Genomic DNA, 18567 nt, shown 5'->3' on the forward strand with positions numbered 1-18567 from the left:
TCACCCAAACCACTCTCGCCAAAGTTTATAATAATCTCCCCCGCTTAGCCAAGGCTCAGAACCAGTAACTCCATCCTCATTTTCTTGACCTGTCAGCCTCCTTCAACACAGTTGTCTATGCTTTTCTTCTTCAAATCTTGTCTTCCATTACTGTCCTCTTCCGGTTCTTCTCCTATCTCTCTAATCGCTTCTTCAGTGTGTCCTGAAAATCCACCTCATCCCTTCTCCAACTTTCTGTGGGAGTTCCACAGGGCTTACTCCTTGGTCCTCTTCTCGTCTCCCTCTACAGCTTGCCTCTGGATAATCTCGTCCACAAACATAAATTCAACCACCATCTCCATGCTGACAACTTGCAGATCTACTTCTCTATTTCTGACCTGCCTCCTCTTGTCCAAATTAAAATCTCAGCCTGTTTTTCTCCAACTTCTCCTTGTGAATGTACAGCCATTAGTTCAAGTTTAACATGGCTAAGACACAGCTCTTAATGTTGCCCCCGACATAAGAATGGCCATACTGGGTCAGACCAGTGATCTAGCCCAGTATCCTTTCTTACAGACAGTGGATGGGGCCAGATATTTTCTGAGGAAATGAACAGAATAGGGCAATTTTTCAGTTATCCATCTCATCATCCAGTCCCGGTTTCTGTTAGTCAGAATCTTAGGAACACCCCTGGGGTTGTCTAAGGAACTAGTGGAGCATGCTTTAAAACTAGAGCACTCGTGCTGTTGCCAATGCTAGGTCTTTTCTCAGCACTGTCTTCTCTACGCTGACCTTTTGGGTTGCTTGTCTATTGAATGGGGCACTGGATTAAGTTGGTTTGTCCGCTGTTGGTGCTCTGGTGCCCATTTCCTCCGGATCTGAGGAGACCTTCACAGATTACCCCAGGAGGGGAAGCTTTAGCCATGCATCACATGACTGACATGTTCTTGCGATGAAAGAGAGGTGTACAAACATGTGGGACTCTCCTAAATAGAAGAGAAGAGGCACCTGCTGTGTCCATGTTTCTAAGTAATTAGGTCCATCACAGGACCTGTAGGGCTTGAAGCCCACAGGTTTTGAACCTACCATATTGAGGTGGGGGTGGGGAATACAGGTGGTTCTGATCATCAGTACTCAATCCAGATGGATCAAAGATGTTCATGGTGGTCATATATCAAAAGCATTCTGAAGAATTTTGAAAAGTTTTGAGAGATTTAGCTAGAGCTAAAAACTAGTGGGTTGGAAGCTTCTCAGTTTCCATCTCACTGCCATGAGTAGTAAGAGGGAACTGAGGGAAGGTCACAGCCATACTGCCCTTTATGCCCCAATACAGAGCATTGGGAGTCACAGGTTGCATGTGCAGCACCTACAGAAACCGGCATTCAAAAAGACTCTGATCTTGTGTGCACGAGGCACATGCATACATACCGTGGGATCCACATTGATATATGCAAAGAAAATCATCAGTTAATGTAGTCATCATTTCAAGCAACTTCATATAAAAGTTATGAGTGAAATCCCGACCCTACTGAAGTCCATGTGAGTTTGGCCACTGACATCAATGGAGCCAGGATTGCACCCTCCTCTCCTGGCCACACACCCACCAAAATGCAGTGTACTTTATATTTGTGAATAGCAAATAACCAAAGGAAAATTACCATGTTGAAGTAAGACCGAATTTTGACCCCTCTGGCCAAATCCCAAACTATGACATTTCCATCATGGCCAGCAGAGAAGAGAACTCTAGGATCAAATGGGTGAGGCTCAAGTACAAATACTTCATCCTCGTGTCCCTGAAATAAAAATATATATATCTTTTTTAAAAGATTTGGTAAGAAAGTTTAGAGAAGACTGTTACACAAATACATACAGAAATACTTACTACTATTACACTATCTGCAGTATACACATCCGAATAATGATATGATGAGAAACTGTACAAATGTCTCCATGTACAACAGCAGTTTTGGCAACTCTCTTGGGTGGCTTTCCATAAATTTGTTATATCTTTATATTATATGCTTCTCTTTCTCCAGTGACAATTATAAATAGAAATGTGTAACTATCAGTTAAATCACTATCAACATTTTTGTAATGAATTTAGAAGCCCAGAGGGCTGGAAATGACATTTTTAAAAACTCTCACTCATATTTTAGCAATTTTAACCTTTTGAGGGTTCATTCTACATTATATGTGCAACTGCTCCAAAAACATCTAGTAAAGAACTAGTTCAATAATTAGAATAAGATTTTAGGCTATGTAAAGAATTAGTACCCTAAAAGTAGAAATCAATTTAACAAGTGCCAAGCATTTCCTTTCACCAATGGCATGAAATTATATGAAGGAGCTACTTATTTTGTAATTAAGTTTTTAAAAAAATCTCTAATTTTAATGCAGAAAGGAAGATAGTAAAATTAAATATATGCATATTTTTTCATGCCTAAGGAATGATAAGGTCATAAGAAGGACTGATATTTGTGTTAAAATATGGGTACTGATCTTGAGTTTCAATTTTGTATTTCTTAATTTTGGGTTAAGGAGCAGCTGCTGACCCAGTGTTTTACATAACTACTTTTTATTTTATGACAAATGGTGTCTAGAACCTGAAAAAGATATGTTTCACTGCAGGAAAAGATGGAAATTGGTGGCTCTGTGACTGGTGCCCTGAAATACTGCATAAGAAACCCAGGTTCAATTTCTGGGTCCAGGAGTCTCTTTGGACAGCAGATGCCCCAAGTTCTCTAAGTGAGAGAAACAAACTTGTGTTGTTCTGTAAGCTCATTCAGCTAGAAGGTGCTCTGATGGTCTCTATGAATGTGTTTGTTTACACATATATATATATTTATTTTATATATGTATTTAGATATTAGTAACTGGTGGTGAGTGGAGAGCTAGCAATGATATTCATCTCCCCTTATTTTCAGATAAAAAACTGCATTAAAAGACAATTATAAATACACTACTTAATAGTTTTTCAAATACACAATTGCTGTAGTTACCACAGGACGTTATGCAAATATAGCTGGAAAAGCAGATGGTCCATGAGAGAACCTAGTAAAAATGTGGTCAAACAAAAATGTTAAGGCTCCCTGCAGCAGAGGGAATTAATCTGAATTATTATTCTGAATAATTATTATTAATAATAATTATTATTATTATCACTGTTCACAAATTGCATGTATTTTTGCAACTGAAAAGCCCATATTGTCCCCATTTTTCCCCCCAGCTTAACGTTACCCTGTGACTAAAATGCATTAGGCACCATTTATTTTAATGTTAAAATTTATCAATCTTCTTCATTCTTCAACCACAAGTGTCCACGTAACTGCAGAATTTTAAGTCTAAATTCAATAATTATATATAAAGGTATGTAATATTTCTCTATGTAGGTGCCATTCCTACAACTTCAATAAAAAAAACTTAAGTTTCTAAAATGTTGCCATGATTGTGGGGTTTCCCACATACCCTCAGGAAGATATTCTGGTTAAGGCTGACATTCTAATGATGGGAATCATCCTATCAAAGTTTCAATTATATTCATTTTCATCTGTAATTTAGTATCACTTGCAGCTCCCCTTGATTTCCTATACAACTTGTATTTGTATATAGACAAAAATACATTACTATGAAAATGTACTTAATTAATACTTCAATTATGCATCTTCTATTCAAGGAATATCTGGGTCTTCCACCTTATTTTTCAACCTGGAAGTTAATGCTATATCTGGAGGTCAGCAAAAGCTCACTACTTAAAGGCCACCATAAAAAGCCTTGCCAATTTTGAACAAAAAACAAAAAAAACCACACACACACAACCAATGGCACTCTGTCTACACAAATTAAAATCTAATCCAAACAGATGACTGCTAATACTTACCTACAAAAGATTATTTTAAAGAAACATAACAGAGATTTAAAATTTTAAATTTAGAAACTATCATTTCAAAAACAAACAATGTCTCTGCAAGGAGGGCATGTGAAGAACTATTTTGGCTCCATCCTCATTGACAATGTTACTTTAGGTTTACAGTCACAAGAAATTAAACTAGCTTTAAATTCTTCTTTATGTAATTATTTCCTTAACTTTCTGCCTTGTTATGCAAATCTATAAAGATATTATAAAAAAATCTATGATGAATATGTGAGTTACAGTATACTGCGTAAAACTGCCACTCTTATTTTTCTTACCATAAGGACATGAATAAGCTGGCCAGTGAAAGAATTCCAAACCTTCAGAGTCATGTTATTAACTGCAGTTATAACAGAATTGTCATGGCGGTCCCATGCCACCATAGTTACTTTCAGTTTTGTGATTTTGTCTTCTACTCCTTGTACATTTTGTCTAAAAGTAAACAGAAAAAAAAGTTTTCAAAATAATGAGTCTGAGTTAGCCAAAAACTTTGGTGCATCAAGAAACTTGTCTGATAAAAAGAGGGTTCACTCATCAAAGATTTTAAAATGTGTTTTGGTTTATCATCAAAAGTAATGTGTTTCTTCAATACTACGGACAAATGAGAGATCAGACGTACATGATGGAAATGTTATATACATAACCCACCTGGGCAATTTGTATCTTCAGATGACCTCTGATACTGGTGCAAACCCATTTAAGGTTAATGGAGCAACACATATTTCAGACAGCAAAATATGAAGACAAAGTGGTTGCACAGGTAGACAACAAACAATCTGGCCTGCAGAGCCTATGTTATTGGTTACGAATACAGAAAGAACACAGCGTGATCGTCAGACTTTAGGGTGAGACTGTAGGGCTGATGCTAGGAAAAAGACAACTTACTCCAAATAAGCCCATTTGATATGAAAATCTATGAGATAATAAACACGGTACTCTGTAACACCATTTTTATAGATTTCAGAGTAGCAGCCGTGTTAGTCTGTATTCGCAAAAAGAAAAGGAGTACTTGTGGCACCTTAGAGACTAACAAATTTATTAGAGCATAAGCTTTCGTGAGCTACAGCTCACTTCATCGGATGCATCCGATGAAGTGAGCTGTAGCTCACGAAAGCTTATGCTCTAATAAATTTGTTAGTCTCTAAGGTGCCACAAGTACTCATTTTTATAGAGTAATTTTTAGGACAGAACCTCACTTTAAAGGCAATGGGTGAAATTCAAATTCTTCTGATGTCAATGGCAAAACACACACTGACTTCAACGGGGCCAGGATTTCGCCCACTGTTGAGAGCCTTGTCTAATTTTTCTTGTAAAAAGGTTCAGAGTTTAAGGCTAGAACAGACCAGTAGCTCATTCAGACTGACTGCCTGTGTATCACAAGGACACCAACACCACCCAGCACCTGCACACTAAACCCAAGAACCAAAATGAGACCAAAATATTACAGCCCACAGGAGACTATTATCTACCACAGGCAAAGAATAGGAAGGACAAGTTGCCAACGCTCCCACAACAGCAGGAAAATGATTAAATAAGGTATATACCAGATACACCTGGTGACCCACACTCAAACATCAAAAAGGCAAAAAACACTCAAGGATACTGCCAATATGACTTGGGGGAAATTCCTCCTGGACCCCACATATGGCTATCAATTAGACCCCAATTCCAGAAGCAAGAATTAGCCAGCCAAGCATCTCAGAGAGAGATTGCTTGGTGCCACCTCAGAGCCCTTGCTCACTCCGCCCAAAGTCACATCCGCAGCTGTTGGCATCCCTGATGCTTCATAGGAAGCAGATTAAAAAAACCTTCCCCCAAATCCTTTCCTGGTGGGGGGGAGGACATTCAGTCATGTTGTGATCTGAAATACATTTATTAAGCATTTATGATTTGATTTACATGAGTTTCTTAATATTTCAGGTTTGACTAATTTTGAAGCCATCACCCTGGACATTCCATCAATGAATTAAGAATATTAGATTATGCCTCAGTAAGTAAAAAGTGCTCCATACCTCAGTATATTTAACAACAAGCTTTAAAAAAAATGGAACACATAGTTGTAGCTGTAGAACTTACCCTTGATAACTTGACATCTAATCACGCCACACAATTTGTTAATGCTTTACTCCATGTAAGAATACAAGAATGGTCATACTGGGTCAGACCAGTAGTCCATCTACCCCAGTATCCTGTCTTCCGACATTGGCCAATGCCAGGTGCATCAGAGGAAATGAATAGAACTGGCAATTATTGAGTAATTTATCATGTTGTCTACTCCCAGAGAATAGCTTAAATAAACTGAGATCTGTTTTCTCAACAAAACACTTTCTTCACTGTACACACAATACTTTATATTACTATAGAGTAGCTTATGAGTGGAGTGTTAAGGTTATTTTTTAAAAACTTAGCATTGAAGTTTTTGTTTTGGAGAGTTTAGCCTTAAACTCTATGACTCTTGTTTGTAACAGGTCACAAGACATTATGCGGACTCAAAAGAGAAGGATGCACTTTGGCCCTATTAAGCTTTCCTTATAAAAATACAATGAATTTAGTGATAGTGAAAGGTGTTGAATCTTGAAAACAAATTTTCTGTATGTATTCATGTGACAGATAATGTCCTGACAATCTGTAGTGCACTCTTGGCTTGCATCAATTTATCTCAAAACCATGTCTATTTGATCACTAGCTTCTCTGTCAACTACTGAGCATTTGTGATTATATTTGCATGATGCAGACATGTCTCCATAAAAAATAAATGAACAGAGAAGGATCACCAACTCATTTAGTACAGACAACTTGAGAGCTGACTGTCAAACTGTATTCCTAGTAGAATGTGCTTTATTCCTAGCAAAAAGATTCTCCAGGCCTAATTATTCTCTTTTTCAACTGTATAATCCCATTTTCTTCAGTAGGATTGCTCAGATGTAACTAGGGCTGAATTTGGACTTGCATTAAAAACGGAAAGTTACCCAGATTTCATTTTGTCACGCAACACATGCTCTTACCAGGTGCTCTAGCTAGAAATTTCTCTGGGGAGTTTAATCAGTATTTTTGATAATTATTGGAAAAATCATAGTCAACAAAAACCTTAAGAATCTCTCAGGGCCAAGTTTTCAAATGTGTTTCATAAAACAGACTGAGATCTCTTTACCTCCCAATGAATTATGGGAAAAAATTCTAGAAGACCCTTAAGCTGTGGAAATAGTACAGCATCTCTGTTCCAGCCACCCAATTGGGTCATAAAAAAATTTACATCTCAGAGAAGAAAATTTTAAATATTCCTAGAATCTTTCCACCTGCCCCAAGAGCAGCTCTGGGGCAGACATATTAAAGTAATTAATTCACAGCCTTACCAAATGATTATTTTCTCCCAATTTTAGGCAATTACCTATTATTTAGAAATTTCTTGCAGTGTGACTCTAAGAATTTACCTTGAGTGGATTTGGGAAGAGTTCTTCCAAATATTGATTCACACTTATTTTTTAATCTTTATTACAACATCCAGAGGACCTACTCATAATGGGATACTGTGTAAACATTACAAAAAGACAGCCCCCGACCTTGAAGAGCTTAGTCTTTCCTCCTATGATTCCACGTCACAAAAGAAATATGGAAAGTAGAAAGCTCCATGGGCCTTTCAACACTTTATGTAGCAAGCACTATATAAAGTGACCTGCTCTTAGAAGCATATTAACCAATTTTGAGTCCAGAATACCTGATGGCATCTCTTGTTAGGAATAGGCAGTAAAATTTAGTTAATTATTAATATGTGTTTTTATTTTTTCACAATATGTAAAAACTAAAGATTCTCTGTAAAAAAGCAAATTCTGTGTTTTTCTGTAGCAAATGGATTTCTAGGATCCCTGCTGAAGATCAAGATTGAGTGCTTGGCATCAGGAAGAGATTGTCTTCTGGGCATTCTACTGTTAGATGTAGATTCTTTTCTAGATTTAAAAAATACACGTATAAGATCCAGTGAGTAGCAACAAACCCAAGCTTTAGCCACTCAGCTTCCAGTGAGTTTGAGGCAAAATGGATTTGGGTTTAAATCTGACCTTAAACTCTGTGACTCTAATGCCAGAAGGGACCACCATATCATCTAGTCCACCCCCCTGCTTATTACAGGCCACTAACACCATCCAGCCACACACACACTAAACCCAACAACCAGAATTAGACTACAGTATTACAGCCCTCAGGAGACAAAATTATTGTGTGCCCCACAGGCAGAGAAGAGGAGGCACCAAGTTGCATCAAAGCCCAAGGCCCTTGCAATGGCAGGATTAAGTGAGACACACCCAGAGGATACCTTGATACAGTAAGTCCAAAAATTGCTTAATGATCCCATAACATACTTACTTCTAGAAGATGAGGTAAGTAAAGACACCTAAGCCAGGAAGGAGTTATAAGAATTATCTTGTCTTGGTCTTCTATTTTAAGGGTTAAACTCAGCTATTAGTGGCTGGAGAAAAATAGGTGAATCCAGAGTCCAATCCACTAAATACAGCCATGTACATGTATTATAGGGCGTCTGGAGCACGAGCTTGGAAATTTGTTCATGGCTGGTGCAAAGACATCCAACTTGAGAGTAAGCCATATGATGAAAGTCTGTTGTAGCACTGGAATTTTGATCTCTCCTGGCTGAAGACACTAATAACTCGGCCAGTCCATTTGACTGTTGAGTCTTCCTCAAACATATGTTTCAGGTAACGTGTGATCACATTTATCTAGGTTAAGTAGAAAATTTAGAGCTTTTGGTTGAAAATGACGCTCTTTGGGCCTTCTTGATGTTGATATATGCTATTGCAGTTCGTTGTCTCATGCTAGATAGAATGTGGGACTAAGACAGACTTGAATGTTACTCTCAGTTCCAGAAGACTAATGGACAGTCAAGCTTTCAATCTGTTACTGTTTTCCCAACCTGAGAAATTCTTCACATATATACTCTTCAAGCTCAACAAGACTTATGGTCTATCATGAACCTGGTTGGTAAGTTACCACCCAGGGATGCGCCTAACAACAGATTATGTTTTTCCATGACTGGAAAAAGCAAAGTACCAGATTAGGCAGAATTTAGAAAGGATTCCTGCCCACTGGATAAAATTACCAGGCCATAGCTGCAGATTTTTCACATGAAGAAAAGATAACTGTGCTTTGTCAGCACAAAACGTATGCTGTATAAACTGAACCAGATTCATTTAACTGGATCCTGGAATATTTTAAGTGTGAAGGCTTTGATCTTCAAGCATCTCTCCCTCTGCTAACAGTACTATCCTTTAACAGGTCAAAAACTGGGGATCAGAAATAAACTTCGTCCTGCGTGGGAGATTAAGGTGTTTGTTTAATAATTACGAAATTATGCTGTCAAGAAATTGTAAAATGGAGAATATCCTTTGAAGTTTGGTGATAGGATGTTTTTAAATCAGCCATCCAGATCAGAGAACAAAAATGGTAGCCAAGCCATTAAAAAAAACCCCAAAACACTAGAATAATCTAAGAAAGTACTCTGAAGGCCAAAAGGAAGTGCCAAGAACAGAAAGTGTTTTTAAGACAAGCAGTAAGAGGAAAGAAACAGTTACTTTAACTGTGGTTCTTCAAGATGTGATGCAGACTATATTCCAAGTGGGGGGGGGGGGGGCGGTGCCAGAACCGGAGACTTTTGCCTAGCAGTACCTACAGAGGGGCGGTGCTCATGTCTTGAGCCTGTTGCCCCTCCCCTAGCTATATGAGGCAGCGCTGCCCCAACCCCTTCTCAGTTCCTTTGCACTGAACATCCAGGGGAAGATTCTGATGCAGAGGGGACAGATCTGCATCACATCTCAAAGAACCTCATTTACAGTAAGTAACCATTTCTTCTTCCTTGAGTAGATGCAGACGTGTATTCCAAGTAGATGATTAGCAATCGGTATTCCCACTCAGAGGTGGGGCTCTGAGTCAACTTGAGTAAAGACTGCAGGACCGCTCTTCTGACATTATCGTCCGCTCTGGAAGAAGCAAGGATCGCATAATGATCTGTAAAAGTATGTACGGACAACCACAGTGCCACCCTACAAATGTCCAATATGGAAATGTCATTGAGGAATGCTACTGATGTTGCCTGTGCTCTCATCAAATGCACCCATATGTGCTGAGGAGGTATGGCTGACACTATCTCATAAGCAGTCTTGATGCAAGATGTTATCCATATAGAGATGGTCTGGGCAGAGACCACTTGTCCCTTCATGCGGTCTTGATCCCCCATGATACAAACAGGCAAGGCAAAGCACAAAACTGTTCAGTTCTGATAGAAGATTAGACAAAGTCTGACATCTAGTGTATGGAGGCATTGCTCCTCCAGGGAGGAATGCTGCTTGAGGAAAAATACAGACAAACAAACAGCCTGGTTCAAATGAAACTAAGAACACTGTAAATACAGATTTCGGGTGTGGCTGAAGCGTCACCTTGTCCCTGAAGAATTGTGTGTAAAGAGGCCCAGCCATCAGAGCCTGCAACTCTCTCATCCTCCTGGCAAAGGTAATGGCTATCAAGTATGCAGTTTTCTGAGACAGGAGGAGCAACGGACAGGAAAAGCAAGGGGCTCAAATGAAGGCCCCATCAGAGCCGCTAAAACTGTGTTCAGGTCCAACGAGAGGGCCAGCTCTCGGACTGGAGCATGCAGGCAGAGGAGTCCTTTTAGAAATCTCATCAACATGGCACTGGATAAAAGCAATTTCTCTGGGATTGATGGATGAAATCCTGATATCGCTGCCAAGTGCATTCTCAGAGAACTGAGCTAGGCCTGAGACTTGAAGGTACAATAGGTATTCCAAAATGCCTCTGCCAGATGGGTCCCAATTAGGCCATTCTAGTGGAAGGCTTCCTACTGTTAAATAGGACCTGTTCGACAGCCTCCGGCAAATGACCTTCCTCCTTGTTCAGCCTTGCAGCAGTCACGCCGTAAGGTGTATGGAGTTGGTCGCTGAATGCAGGGCGCAGCCACGGTCCTGTGTGAGGAGGACAAGACGGAGTGGAAGCGGTATGAAAGGCTGAACCAACAGAATAGGGAGATCCGAGAACCAGTGCTGCCTCAGCCATGCTTAGGTAATGATTGGAGGGGTCTGGGGCACATGACTTATGAGGAGGGGCTGAGGGAACTGGGCTTATTTAGTCTGCAGAAAATAAGAGTGAGGTGGGATTTGATAACAACTACTTTCAACTACCTGAACAGGGGTTCCAAAGAGAATGGAGCTAGGTTGTTCTTAGTGATGGCAGATGACAGAACAAGAAGCAATGGTCTCAAGTTGCAGTAGGGGAACTCTAAGTTTGGTATTAGGAAAAGCTATTTCACTAGGAGGGTGGTGAAGCACTAGAATGGGTTACTTATGGAGGTGGTAGAATCTCCATCCTTAGAGGTTTTTAAGACCCAGCTTGACAAAGCCCTGGCTGGTCCTGCTTTGAGCACAGGGTTGGAATATACGACCTCCTGAGGTCTCTTCCAACCCTAATATTCTATGATTCTACGCTGGGGCAACGAGGATGAGTCCAGCTCAATCCACCTCGAGTCTGGCAATGACTTGGGGAAGGACTGGTTTAGGAGGGAAGGCATACAGAAGAGGTGACATCCAGCTACAGTGGAAAGTCAGAAAGGGAGCCTGGACTGACCTCTCCCCAGAGCAAAATAGGTGACACTTTCTGTTTTCCCTTGTCAGAAAAAGGGCGATCGTGGGGATGCCCATGTTGTGAATACCATCCAAAGGACCGCCGTCTTTAGGGACCACTCATGGCTTGGAGAGAAGATCTTGCTGAGATGATCCGCAAGACGGTTCTGGATGCCCTGGTAAGTGGACAGCTACCTTGGTGATGCCCTCTTCAATTCGGAACTGCCACTGGTTGATTGCTTCCAGGCAGAGTGCTCTGGAGTAAGCTCTCCTTGTTTGTTCACAGTATTAAACAAACAATATTGTTGGTGAGAATGTGAACCGCTGTCTGCAGTCCTGAAGGCACGACACAGGTTGTGGAGGACCCGAAGTGCCAACATGTTGATATGGAGCTTGGTGTACTGTTCCAATCACAAATCCTACACCCGCAGCAAGTCCAGATGCACTCCCCAACCAGGAGGGACACATTGGTAACCATTGAGTTGGTCGGAGATGGGGAACAAAGGGGACACTTCAGCACACATTGCATGTGGACACCCACCAGAACAAGGACTCTAGGACTGATGGAGGAGGTGAACCTATCCTTCTAAAGAATGCAGGGCAGGGAGCTAAACCATCCTGAGCCACATCTGAAGAGAACAAACGCATAACCTGGCAAGATGAACCACCAGTGTACACACGGACATGTGGCCCAACAGATTCAAGTACATGCAGACTGTTCTGGACACTTGTGATTGAAAAATGAGGCACAGTTGTCAAATTGCATGGAAGCGGTCAGTCGGCAGGAATGTCCCCTACCTTGTTGAATCTAACTGGGCCGCAATTAACTCTATTTTGAGAGTGGGGACCAACATCGACTTGACAGTTTTTAGAATGAGTCGAGTAAGTGTAGCGTTGTGTCAACGTGGGCAAGCACCTCCTCTCTGGAGCTACCCTTGAGCAACCAGTCATCGAGGAAGGGAAAAATGTGGATTCCCTTCTTCCTGAGGTATGCCATGACCACCACCATGCATTTGGTGATGACCCAGAGAGCATAACAGAGGCCAAACAAGAGTACTGTGTACGAAAAGTGGTGATCTTCTGCCTCTGAAGATAATTCCTGTGACTCAGCAGAATGGCCACAGGGATGTAAGCATGTTGACAGTCCAGAGAAGTGAAAAAACAGTTACTAACTTTTCAGTAACTGTTGTTCTTCGAGATGTGTTGCACATGTCCATGCCATGTTAGGTATGTGTGCACCGCAAGCACAGCTGGCGGAAATTTTTCCCTCAGTGGTACCTGTCGGGTCAGCTCTAGTGCCCTCTGGTGCCACACACTCAAGCACTGGTATAAGAGGTCCAGCCAGCCCCACACACGGTCAGTTCCTTCTTGCCAGCCAACTCCAACAGAGGGGTAGGAGGGTAGGTCATGAAATGGACATGTCAACACATCTTGAAGAACAACAGTTACAGAAAGGTTAGTAATTGTTTTTCCTTCTTTGAGTACTTGCATATGTCCATTCCACATTAAGTGAATTCAAAGCAGTACTACAGGAGGGGAGATCAGAGTTCATGGACATGCTTACGGCAACATGACTTGAGCAAACCCGGCATCATCTCTAGCTTGCTGGGTGATGGCATAGTGGGAAGAAAATATATGTACTGATGACCAAGCTGACACTCTGCAGACGTCCTAGATCAGCACCTGGGCCAGGAACACTGCTGAGGAAGCTTGCACTACAGTAGAACAGGACGTCACTTTAGCTGGTGACGGGACCCCCACCTGTTTATAGCACATGCGAATGCATGATGTGATCCAGGACGAGAGCCTCTGAGCCGAAACAGAAAGGCCTTTCATCTTGTCTGCTTTTGCCACAAAGAGCTGTGTGGATCTACGGAATGGTTTTGTCCTCTCAATGTAGAATGCCAGGGTGAATCTAACATCCAGGGCGTGGAGACATTGCTTCTCCCTGTTTGCGTGGGAAAACTGCAGAAAAACAGCCTGATTACCGTGAAATTGCAAAACCACTTTCAGGGAGAACACAGGATGAGAGCGAAGCTATACTCTGTCCTTAAAGAAAACGGTGTATGGGGATTCTGACATAAGGGCCCTGATCACTGAGACTCTCCTGGCTGAAGTGATAGCCTCCAGAAAGGCGACCTTCCCAGAAAGATACAGCATAGGGCATGTTGCCAGTGGCTCAAACTGGGGGGCCCATGAGTTTTGACAAGACCAGGTTCAAGTCCCACGGCAGAATTGTCTCCCGAATCTGAGGGTATTGTTTTTCTAGGCCCTTGAGAAAACGAATGGTCATCTCATGGGAGAAAACTGATTGGCCATCCACCAGGGCATGGAATGTTGACATCGCTGACAGGTGTACTTTAACTGATGAAATTGCCAAACACTACTGTTTCAGATGCAGCAAATACTCCAGAACAGCCTATACAGATGACTGTATGGGCGAGAGACCTTGCTGGGAAGATAAATGGAAAACACTTCCACTTGGCAAGGTATGTAACTATGGTAGAGGGCTTCCTACTACCTAGCAGAACCTGGCAGACTTCTCTGAACAAGCCAGCTCCTAAGGATTTAGCTATAGAGCCTCCAAGCTGTCAGGTGGAGTGTGTTCAGGTTCGGGTAGAGTATTCGATTGTGGTCTGCGGTATCAGGTCCGGGAGGAGAGGTAGTGGCATCAGAGTTGCAACTGAAAAGCCTTGCAGTGTGGTGAACCAGTGTTGGCGGGGATAGGCTGGGACTACAAGAATGACCCTCACTCCGTCTCACTTGATCTTCAGTAGGACCTTGTGCACTAGAGGAATGGGGGGGGGGGAAGGCATAGAGCAGGTATCCAGTCCAAGGGAGTAGGAAAAGAGTCCGTGAGTGAGCTGGTCTGTGGCCTCGCAGGGAGCAGAACTGGTGACATTTCCTGTTCTGCCTGGCCACAAACAGGTCTACCTAGGCAGTCCCCCACTGCTGGCAAACTGCCTTTACTATGTTGGCCCAAAGGGAATACTCATGGTGACTGGAGAAAGATCTGCTGAGGTGATCTGCCAGCTCGGTCTGAGCTCCCAGACAGTGAGATGCTTTAAGGTGGATTGAGTGCATTATGCAGAACTCCCACAAGTGGACAGCTTTCTGACACGGTGGAAAGAGTGAGCTCCTCCCTCCTTTTGAGGTAGAACATGGCTGCTGTATTGTCCATGCACACTAGGCCCATTCTTGTTCATGATGTGGGACAAGAACACCTGATAGGCCAGGCGAACCACTCTTAACTCCCTGACAGTTATACGTATGGAGAGCTCCTCTTGGGACCACAGGCCCTCCATCCTGAGGTACCCTAGGAAAGTCCCCACCCCTCCAATCTTAAATCTGTCAAATGCAAACTAGGGATAATGAGAGTTGGGGTCTGGCAAAGGGGACGCCTGAGCAAACCAACAGAGAATCCCTCCACCTGTTGAGGGAGTCAAAGACCAGTGCTCACGGTTCCTGCCCCGAATCCAGGTAATGGCGACTTGATGGATACTTTGGGTGAATTCTTTAATGGCGACACCCAGGCCAGCCATGCTTAAAGGGGTCAGAGGCGTAGCCTCACATGCTGCATGCACATATATGCATGCGGCCACGTGGCCTAACAGTATGAGGCAGAAATGGGCCATCATGACCAGGTGGGCCTTGACCTGTGCTACTAATCACACCATTATCTGGAAAAAAGCTTCTGGGAGGAAAGCCCTGACCTGAGAGGAATCAAGCACCACCCCGATAAACTCTATCCTCTATACAGGCACACGGATAGACTTATGTTCGTTTATAAGCAGGCCCAGTGACTGAAAGGTTGACTGTATGAGGTGGATACTTGCCTCCACCTGGGCCTAGGCCCAAGTCTTTGACCAGCCAGTCATGGAAGTACGGATAGACTTTTAACCTTCTTCTCATGAAAACCCTCGGTGCTGCCAAAAGGCTGGACAGAAGAACCATAAATTGGTGGCGAGTCTGGTTTAGAATGAACTTGAGAAACCTTCTGTCCCTTGGAAAATTGAGATGTGGAAGCAAGCAACTGTCAAGTCGAGAGCGGCATACCAGTACAAGGGAGATGATGGAGGCCAGGGACACTATGTGGAACTTCAACTTTTTGAGGCAGCCATTGAGCTGGCATGGGTCTAAAATGGATCAGAGAGCCTCTCTTGGCCTTTAGAATTAGGAAATACCAGAAGTAAAATCCCTTCCCTCTTGAGTCCCACTCAGAGAAGGGCTTGCACCTCTTGGGCCAGAAGCTGCTTCTGAGAAGAGTCCCGGAAGAGGGATGCGGAGGGAGGAGTTGTGGGGGTGGTGAAAATAAACTAAAGTGTATAACCCCTTTCCACAGTGTTTGGCACTCAGCAGTCTGTGATTGTAAGAGGCCATACTGAACTGAAGTGGGACAGGCAGTCCAAAAACAAAAGGGGGACAGGATGCTGTGGTACAGGAACTGGTACAATTCCTTGGATGTCAAAAGTTCTGCTTGGCTGCCTCCATGTATTTGGGTGGGCCAGGCAGGGATGCTGAGGTGGACGGGGGCAGCTGCCTGCATCTAGAACTCCTGTTTCTTTTCTTTTGCAGGTCTTGATGGGGCATCAGAGCTGAGAAACAGGTGGAATTGCTAGGGCATAAAGACCCAAGCACTTGGGAGTGGTTCTGGAGTCTTTCAGGCCATGGAGCTTTCCATCCATTTGCTCTAAGGAGAGCAAAGTGCCTTTGAACAGAAGGTTCAGAATGGACTGCTGGACCTCTGTTGGCAGTCCTGAGGACTGGAGCCAAGAGCATCTGTGCATGACTTCCACAGAAGCTATGGATCTATCTGCTGAATCTGCCTCATCTAGGGTGGCCTGAAGGGAAGCCCTGGCTACAGACTTCCCCTCTGCTACCAGAGAAGAGGACTTCTGTCTGGACTCCTCGGGAAGCGAGTCCTTGAATTTCAACATCAAGTCCCAGACGTTTAAGTTCTATGTCCCCAGCAATGCCTGCTGGTTGGAGATGCAGAGCTGTTGACACCCTGTAGAATAAACCTTTTTACCGAAAAGTTCTAGTCATTGAATCTTTTGCCTTGGGGGGATCACTGCTTGTTGCCCTTGTCTGTCCCTCTTGTTGGCCGCTGAGACCATCAGGGACCCACGATGGGGGTGGGAGTACAAGTACTCATACACTTGAGCACAAACAAAATACTGCTTTTCAGCTCTCTTTGATGTGGGAGATAGGGAGGATGCAATTTGCTACAGGGCTTTAACCAGTCCCATGATTGCCTCATTGAGAGAGAGAAAGCCACCTTCAACAGGCTCAAAATATTGACCAGGCTCTGGGAGGATTCCTTAACTACCTCCACTTCCAGCCCGAGGTTCAAGGTCACTCTTTTCAACAGCTACTGATGAGCCATGAAGTCGTTGTGGGGAGGTGACAAGCCTGCCCCTGCCACAGCTTCATCCAGGGAAGATGACTAGGAGGCCTGCACTGGCAGAGGGTCCTCCTCTTCTCCTTCTGCACCAATCCGGTCCTGAGGACTGGTACCATGCTTGGTACCGCAGTCTGGATCAGATTCTGCTCAATAGGGCGGAGGTGCTCTCCTCTCCAAGACCACCGAGTATGAGAGCCTGAAAGGGAGCCCAGTATCCGGCGAAAAACCCCATGAGTTCCAAAATGGTCATTGCATCTGCATAGGCCAGTGCCCACCAAGGGTGCTGGAACTATTTTTATAGTGGGGGTGCTGAGAGCCATTGAGTCAAACTGTAAATCCTGTATATAATGGAAACCACTTCAAGCTAGAGGATGCGGCAGCACCCCAGCTCCAGTACCTATGATGCCCATTGTGCCAAGCGCTCAGTGGTATTGCTATGCCTGGATCCACAGCCAAATAAGGATGACTGGGGTGGGGGATATTGGCAATAGTTCCTCAGCTGGGGATATGATTCCAATTCTGAGTCTGACAACGAGCCTTCCTCCGGGGACAATGGAGGGGCTGTACCACTCAGTGCCAGGGAATGGTGCCACAGCGGGGAGACCTGTGTCGAGGCCATGAGGGATGGATTCCCTCTCAATGGTACCAAACAGGAACTTGGAGCAACAGACTCCCTTCTGCTCACCAGCACTGACGTTGCAGACTCTTGTACCGCCGATGGCAGTACCGAAAGCACAAGTAAGTGCCTGACTGTACCAAACCCTCCGAGGTAGACGGCACCATGATCCCACTGGTGCTGCAATTGTCCCTCCAGTACTGAAGGTTGATCCGGGACCAGACTCAGCAGAGCCTGTATACAGGATGGAGTCAATGGTACTGTCCTTGGAGCAGCGATTGAGGAGTAGCCAGACTCAGGTTGCATTCTGCTGTGCTCCCCTGCTTGGCTTTCTTCAGGCGGGGAATGCCCCCTCTAAGCCAGCTGCGTATGTCTTTTCTTTGGCAGCAATGACAGGAAATGGTGCTGAGAGACTCTCACGGCGGGAGCAGCACTCCGCACCGACCCCGAGGTACTCAAGTCTGACTGGCTCGGCTCCAGCGAGGGTCAGAGTACTGCCTCTGTCAGGTGTGACTTCAACCTGGTCTCCAGGTACTTCTGAGTATGGGGCTTGAAGTCCCAGCAGATCTGACAGTGATCCCTGATATGAGACTCTCCCAGGAAGTTCAGACAACTGGAGTATGGGTCACTCATAGGCACAGGCTTGCCACAGGAGGCACAGGGCTTGAAACATGGAGACTCGGGCATGTCCAGTACCGGGAGCGGATGAAGACTCTGCTAATACAGCGAAAACAGCAACTTACTATGTACAACAATTTCACAACTGTCCAAACCAGAAATAAAGATCTGGGACAAAACAAACAAAAGGAAGGTATTAAACTAAGACCACAGAGAAGGGTCTTCCACTGAGGGGAGCTTGATGAACCAAGAGGAGCAATTCCAGCAACTGTCACAGTAGGAAAGAAGGAACTGAGAAGATGCAGGGTTGGCCAGACCCCTTATATGGGAGCTGAAGCAAGTGGCACCGTAGGGTGCTAGAGCTCACCCAATGGGTATGACTGAAGGAAAAATTTCCAGCAAC

At 43.7% G+C, this 18567-nt stretch overlaps 1 protein-coding gene across 5 annotated transcripts in view; it reads right to left on the reverse strand.

Moving 5' to 3' along the window:
- LOC119853819 (pleckstrin homology domain interacting protein) overlaps positions 1-18567 on the reverse strand; it is a 311916-nt gene that overhangs the window by 146146 nt on the left and 147203 nt on the right. For all 5 annotated transcript variants that reach the window (XM_038397319.2, XM_038397318.2, XM_043510549.1 and 2 more), the window contains 2 exons: positions 4168-4321; positions 1638-1772 (listed from right to left, as the gene is read on the reverse strand). In XM_038397319.2, the coding sequence (XP_038253247.1) occupies positions 1638-1772; positions 4168-4321 (289 nt within the window). The remainder of the gene's footprint in view (positions 1-1637; positions 1773-4167; positions 4322-18567) is intronic.

The sequence above is a fragment of the Dermochelys coriacea genome, chromosome 3 (assembly GCF_009764565.3).
Source record: "Dermochelys coriacea isolate rDerCor1 chromosome 3, rDerCor1.pri.v4, whole genome shotgun sequence".
NCBI classification, from domain to species: Eukaryota; Metazoa; Chordata; order Testudines; family Dermochelyidae; genus Dermochelys; species Dermochelys coriacea.